The sequence below is a fragment of the Acyrthosiphon pisum genome, chromosome A1 (assembly GCF_005508785.2).
Source record: "Acyrthosiphon pisum isolate AL4f chromosome A1, pea_aphid_22Mar2018_4r6ur, whole genome shotgun sequence".
Classification (NCBI taxonomy): domain Eukaryota; kingdom Metazoa; phylum Arthropoda; class Insecta; order Hemiptera; family Aphididae; genus Acyrthosiphon; species Acyrthosiphon pisum.
In genome coordinates this window covers 129494186-129502145 of record NC_042494.1, presented here as the reverse complement: position 1 = coordinate 129502145, position 7960 = coordinate 129494186, and the positions used below count along the sequence as shown (strand labels likewise).

General features: G+C 29.1%; 1 protein-coding gene across 9 annotated transcripts in view; it reads left to right on the top strand.

The window, feature by feature from the left end:
- Window positions 1–7960, top strand: part of LOC100162175 (serine/threonine-protein phosphatase 2B catalytic subunit 3) — a 68537-nt gene that overhangs the window by 48020 nt on the left and 12557 nt on the right. For all 9 annotated transcript variants that reach the window (XM_008188096.2, XM_001945796.4, XM_008188092.2 and 6 more), the window contains exons 4-7: window positions 2348–2472; window positions 4327–4438; window positions 6183–6328; window positions 6438–6577. In XM_008188096.2, the coding sequence (XP_008186318.1) occupies window positions 2348–2472; window positions 4327–4438; window positions 6183–6328; window positions 6438–6577 (523 nt within the window). The remainder of the gene's footprint in view (window positions 1–2347; window positions 2473–4326; window positions 4439–6182; window positions 6329–6437; window positions 6578–7960) is intronic.

The window sequence follows — 7960 nt, the reverse complement described above, 5'->3', positions numbered from 1 at the left end:
ATACTCCATTGGTTTTCAACCTCATTTTCCCCATGTATGCCTGTGTTTTGTGCTAATTTGCTCTGAATTAAATGTTCGTATTTTTTGGCTACTTCATTGTTTTTGAGTTTTCCTATGTCGAATCGTTTAGTTTCCGTGTTTTTTCTCCTCCATCTACATGATAGTTTTAGCTTGAACTGTGTTATTAATAGATAATGGTCAGAGTCGGCATCTGCGCCTCTATAGCTCCTTACGTTATTAATGCATCCTTTGTGTTTTTTATCTATTAATACAGGGTCTATTTGATTTTTGGTGTGTCCATCTGGAGATATCCATGTTTGTTTGTGTATGTCTTATCGGGGGAAGTATGTACTGCTGATAGTCAGATCTTTCGCGATTGCCATATTTATTAGCCTAGTTCCATTGTCGTTACTGATGTGGTGGAGGCTTTCAGAGCCTATGGTAGGTTTATATGTCCCTTCTCTTCCTATTTTGGCATTAAAGTCACCTAATAGCACCTTTATGCAGTGTCTCGGGATATCGTCATATGCTCTGTCGAGTTCTTCCATAAATTCCTTTTTCTTTTCATCCTGTCCATCCTTAGTTGGTCCATAGCAGCATATAATTCCCATGTCGAACATTCTTCCTTTTAAAATGATGTAACATAGTCTATTGTTAATTGCTTTAAAGATTTTTACTTGCGGTAGTATTCTATCGTGAATCATAATCCCAACGCCGTTTTCGTGTTTATTGTTTTCTGAGCCACTATAGAAAAGGGTCATGTTCTCCTTTTTTAGGGTCCCCTTGTTTAGCCATCTAATTTCTTGGAGTGCTAATATTTGTATTTCGTATGCCTCTGCCACATTCAGGACACATTGCAGCGCTCCTAGTTTGTTCAAGGTTCTTACATTCCAAGATCCCAATTTGATTCCGTTTCCAAGTTCCAGTCGTTTATCCATAAAATTAATTCGATTCCGAGGCATGTTTTGTGATGGTTTCTTAACCAGAAGTTTTTTACACCGGGTGGGGGGTTGGCCCACCGTGATAACTCCCAACCTGGAGGACCAGATCCTCCCAGCCAATTAAGGCCAGGGGGATGGCTATTGCAATACCCCGTGGGGGGTATTGGGCGATACATTCCACTTTCCCAACGCCATAATTTACTCAGTATATTTGATGATATTATTGTAAATAAAGAATTTATTTACCAATTTATAAAAAATAAAACACACATCATTGTAAAACCAATATATTCATCGCTCCGCTCAGAATCTAAAAGAATCACGATATCACACAAAATTACTTGTACAACAAAACGAATGTACCTACTATTGGTAAAAAAATATTCTACAAAGCTGTACTTTTAAATTTACATTATCAAAATTATACTTACTTTTAAAACTGAACATGGATAACAGGTGTAATAGCCAATAAGTACTAGACAAATATTTACTATAAAAGTACCCGTGCACACAGAACTAACATAATCCACATCCTTTTATTATATCCTTACAAAGATATAAATATTAAAAAAAATTACACCTTGGCTACTGTAAAAACAATATATAAAAGTTTAACAAACTTATAAGAGCTTATTATACTTTTATTATAATTTTAGTAATTATGTATACCTACGGATAATTGTATTTGTATAATAGTTCTATATTGTATTTCAGCATGATTTAATATACAATATAAATTAAATATATATACATATAAGAACAAATATGTATTTATTTGTATTGATATTATTAATATATATGCAATAAATGTATTCAGTGGCAGTGAACTTAAATTGTTCATCATTAAGTACTTACAACCACCCCCACCCACCATTATAACTTATAACAAAGTTATGATGTAAATAAAATGTGGTTGAAAGAGCTAAAAGATTGGGCCTTAGCGTGTAATTCTGTGCCACAGTCACGGGGTGAACCATCCCCCTTGAAAAGTTGACGCAACTGCGTCAAAATTGAGCCCTTCAGCCCGCCACTGAATGTACTGTAATTATTTAATTGTATTAACTAATAAATTTATAATAATTACTTTTCTTTAATGTACTTCAAATTTTGTTTACACAATTAATATTTAACATGAAATTATATTTCAAATTTTGAACACATGTTCAGTAGGGTGCCCATTAACTTCTTAAAAAACAAATATAAATTAAAAATTAAAAAAAATTATTTTGAAAAGAATTAACTTTTTTGAGATTTTCTTTAAATTTTTTTTGTGAAATATTTTAATAGTTACATCAATAGGTACTCTTATATAAGTTGTTATAAGTTATAAGTTAAATGTTGTTCGGCTCTATTATAACATTTATGTTAATATAATTTTTTTCTGATTGTTTGATTTTAAATTCTAGTTTGTGGCGATATTCACGGTCAGTTTTACGATCTAATGAAGTTATTTGAAGTCGGTGGTCCGCCTGCGACAACAAAATACCTATTTCTGGGTGACTACGTGGACAGAGGGTATTTCAGTATAGAGGTAATTTATTTATATTACACTTTTAATTTCTATAAACAATAGGTCACATTTAATTGTTTTTATTTTCACTTTAACCCAAGGCACGTGGCTTTTACCGTAATTTATCATTTCAGATTTTGTAAACGATAATATATAGGTTTCTTATATCTAAATTTAGATTTAAAACATTTTAGATTTCTTGCGTATAAATCATATATTATAAGCGTAAACAAAGAAAGCGCATCGTACACATCCTAATAATTCAGTCGGGACTTAAGACTTTAGTGAGAAACTACTCTAGATCTCCCTATCCTATACCCGACACCCATGTGTGTAAAACGCGTTGCGTTTTGAAAAGAAAAATAGGAATTTTTTTCAAACAGTTATCATTCTTTCTTATATTTTAAATTACAATATAGAATGGCTAAACGTCCATAAAATCAGATACCTAATGTCCTAATCAAACTAATTTATATAGGTCCATTCTCAGATATTCGCATACATTCCATCAGTGTCATCGATTTTTTTTTCTTACTTAATGTGTTTAAAAATATATCCGCAAAATTATTATACATTTACACAATACCTATATCAGCACATGTTTTGGTTGAGGGGCAGAGATATGCATCAAGAAACCTAATTGAAATTCTCTCGAACACCGTTGCACGGAACGCGTAGAGTAGAGATAAATAGATGATAATATTAAATATATAGATTATCACTGTTTTACCTATTGTCATTTAATGTCATAACACTGATACGAATATCGAATATGTAAATTTATAATAATACCATATACTGAATACACTATATATCTACATGATACTATCAATTGATCAATTGTGTTTAACTTTCACATTATCTCCTGGTCGTCAGAGTTCAATCTTTCTTATATGTATCATGTATATGGGTACAATGTGAATAATAATAGTAATTGTATATTATTTAGGTTTATTGTTTATTAATTATTTGTATACCTACATATTATATTCAGTATTATTACATTAGTATCATACAATTATTACATTGAAGTTTACAAGTACCTACACTGTATATAAATAAGAGACGAAAATAAGACATTTATAATTAAACATCGGTATGACACCATGACGTTATATTATTTTATTAAAATATAACCGAGCTATGCCACTGAAAATATTGGTTTTAACTTTTAATTTATGTTTAATAATGATTTTATTTTTATTTTTATCGCAAAAACAATAAAAACATATGAAATTATAGTTTTAAATTTAGGGAAAAGTTGTTGTAGTTTAAATATTTTATCATACATGTAAAAATATCCGAAAAATGCTTTCAAATATTCCATTGCCAGGCAAATATTTTCTTAAATAAATTACTTTCAACAAATCAATACTTGATATTTTCAACGTACCTATTGTGTGAAATATGATTAAAACCTCCCAGAAATGTTCAAATTTAAACTTTCACTGAAAAATAGTCAAAATATGTAAAATTGTGTACCAAATTTACAGAGGAAAAAAATTATATTTCAACTCGTGAGATCTTGAAACTAATTTGTATCTTTAATACTATTATCAATAAATCTCGTACACAGAAAAATAAACTTGCAAATATAACTTTCTCTCAACAATAATCATAATAATAAAGCTATTATTAGTCATTCTGTCTATATAGTATATATTATATGCAATACCAAGAATTTATATTTACATTTATGTTACAACTGAGGGGAGGTGAGTTACCTACCCCAACTACTCGTACAATTAATATACATTAATGGTATCTACATAGTACATATTATTATAATATAATACCACTGCAATTTACCTGCACCTGCGTTTGTTATTTCATACGTAGTTGTATATTGTTTATAAATGGTTATTTTGTTTGTAGTGTGTGCTTTACTTGTGGGCTTTGAAGTTGTGCCATCCCACTACGTTATTTCTATTAAGAGGAAACCACGAATGTAGACATCTAACCGAATACTTCACGTTTAAACAAGAATGTAAGTAAATGAAATTAATGCAAGCGTTTGTATTTAAAATTAATTTAATAAACGATGTATCTACCTACACAATTTAATATTGTACGACTCCATTGAAACACTCATATATCTAAGAACTGCATGTTACTATAATATGTGACTATATGTGACTATATGTGTAATTAACGTATACTTAAGTATAGTTATTCTCAAAATAATCATTTTTCGTTTATTTATAGGTTCTTTAAATTATTATAATTTTTTTGCAACCACTTTGTCGCTTAATAATAATGCAATAATTATTAAATTAAGAAATCAGTTCACACATTGACACACACACCATATTTACATTGACTTTATAATAGTTCGTCAGGCAGTAGAAATACTAATTGCGTATCACAGAAGGTATCAATTTAAAATTACATCATTTGATTTATTAATAATTTATAAATTATAATAACCTTATATGAGCAATGAGCATACAAAGAAGAAAATAGAAAATAAAAATAAATATGACTATGGATACAATTCTTGAGTATAGGTACTTAAAAAAAAAAAACTTTCAATTCTTAATTACTTTCGATACAACTATATAATCAATAAATATTGTATTATTGTGTTAATTATACTTTCTTTGAGTAGGTATATAGAACAAACTTATTTAAAATTTAAATGGTAATAGGCATTGAAAAAAAAAAATAGTATGTACCCATGCATGTTTTAATATAGACCCGATTTTTATTTTAATAAAGTTATAAGACATTAAAAGTGTGTTCGTAAATTAATTTATTTAGTCAAGATGTATGCAAATGTAAATATTCTATGGTTAATAAAATGAAATATAATAATATATATATATATAAAATAGTTAATATCAAACAGGGTGATTCGCTGAATGTCTTCACTACTTTTTTGGTGGTTCAGTGAAATGCTTACTTTGACAAATCCATTACACTGAATTAGAAAAAAATATTGAACCACAAATAGTCCATAGTAACACCTGTTGAAAGTTTTGATTGTTTTATAAATATGTGTAGAATTCTGTACTTAGATTAAATAAAAATATCATATAAAATCTTTTTTTTCTAATTTTTTATTCTATATTTTATCACTTTATATGTAGGTATATGAGTATTTTTTTAACGACGATATTGAAAAAAAATCTCTAGGTTCAATATGTATTATTTTCTTTGTCAATATTGAATGACCTATGCAGTGTATATATAAAAATACGACTTAGGGAACATATACATATAGTGATTTCGGAAGTATTACTCACGTGTATATTATAGACGACGGCATTCCCCAGCGATTTCCATTACTTCTCCTCGGTCTATTGTAAATACAAATATTTCATTTATTTCGCCGCAGGTATAATACGATTATAAAGCTTTATTGGAATGTAAAAATTGAATTAGTGGTATTCGGATAGCCGAATGGACACACATATACTTTATACGATGAATATATTATATGACTTTTCGTCAGCTAAACGTTGTATATAATATATTAGTATATAGTTTAGTGTTATATCACGCATTCATGCATATCGGCTGATAAATACAATAATTCACTGAAAAATTCAGCCCATAAGAGTCCGGCACCGACGACGATCAAATATAAGCTACCTACCCATATATTATTGTATAGCTGATTATGATACCAAAATATATAATAAAAGTACATAATACTACCTGTAGAGACGTAGAGTTTTATTCCAGTTCTATGTAACTTAATAGATTTTCAATCACATTAATATTTCTAGGTAAAATAAAATATTCTGAGCGAGTTTACGACGCATGTATGGAGGCATTTGATTGTCTACCGCTCGCTGCGCTCATGAATCAACAATTCCTTTGTGTTCACGGTGGACTCTCGCCAGAAATACATAATCTGGACGACATCAGAAGGGTAAGTTTCTGCTGATACTCGTGTATTTTGACGCTTAGTTATTCACATTTTTCTATTGTTTATATATTATAATTATTATTGTTATACGACGTTTTCTTTATTTGTTCAGTTGGACCGATTCAAAGAGCCTCCAGCTTTTGGTCCGATGTGTGATCTTCTTTGGTCAGATCCTCTAGAAGATTTCGGCAGCGAAAAGAACGCTGAACATTTCAGTCACAATAGCGTTAGAGGCTGTTCATATTTTTACAGGTACATAAACAATATGCATAGTATATTATACTCTATACTCACTGTATCGCCTCTATGTATATTACTGTGATAACGAGTCTCGTAAAAATGGTATTAAAAAATTACTGGCGTATTAATATTAAATTATTTTGTATAAATATACATAGAAATACTATTTTTTAAATAAAATCATTTTGAGTAATTTTTGAGATTTTTTAAGTTTCTTCGGGTCTGATGTGTTAAATTATTAAGTTCTCAAATCCTTAGTAACAATGCCCATTTAACCAAAGCTGCAAGTATATGAAAATACAAACGATTAAAAATATACTTTCCCATAATCCAAACTTCTAATGTTTTGAATTATTAGCAATTTTTAAAATAGTTGAGTATACCGTTATATTTATTTAAATCGTTTGATAGTTTAAAAAAGATTTTCTAAAGTTTTTCCAATCGTTGTTATGATTTATGATTTAAGATATATTACTAGACACTTTCTTTGATTTTTTGATTTTTCCCGATTTGTTTTCAAAATTCCCAACCATAGCCTTTGTTAAATACTGTGAGTATTTTCAATTAAAATACAGTACTTATATAAAATTAACTTATGTTATTATGTAAAATTTCTAATGCGCTTGACTGTTTTCCTACGTAAAAAAAAGCCCATACATTTAAGAACTCTATCGGTTACGCTAAAATGTAGGTATGCAATTACCCAAAAGTACCAAATAATCTATGGTATTTTTCTTATATAATAAATATAAATCTTTCGTATAAATTGTGGAAATGAATATAAACTTGTGGCTCAGCGCGGCGCAGAGGATGAAATCATTCACGCGACATGATTGAAAGTAAGCAATGTCCGCTGCCACTAGTTCTCGGATGGGTGACCACGCAGATTCGTATTGCACAAAAACCTTGCAACACATACACGTGTTCCTAACCGACCGTACCAATCGTCTCAACCCTACTGCACAAACCCTACAGGGTTATACCAACATACAAGCTAATGACCTCAGTCGTCGAAGCCTTAAACATAATAAAAAAAAAAAATAATAATTATAAAATTCAGATTCCATGTTAGCAACACAATATAAGTACCTTTAATCTTTATACCAGAAGACGGCAAAAGATTATGTTACGAAATTCAAAACATTGACGTTGCTATAATACTGGGTGATTCTTTTATCATAGAACACTCATTATTTCAAAAAGTATAAATTTTTTTGAAAATATTTTTTTACATAGTTTCAAGTCGCTTATAAAAAAAGTTTTTCTTAAAAAATTATATTTTTAAATATTTTTTATTCGTATAATTTTTTAAGTTTTTTACTTTTTTGAATGACAACATAGGGTTTTAATTTTATATTCAAAAGCAGAATATAATTCTTAGTATTTTGATACATG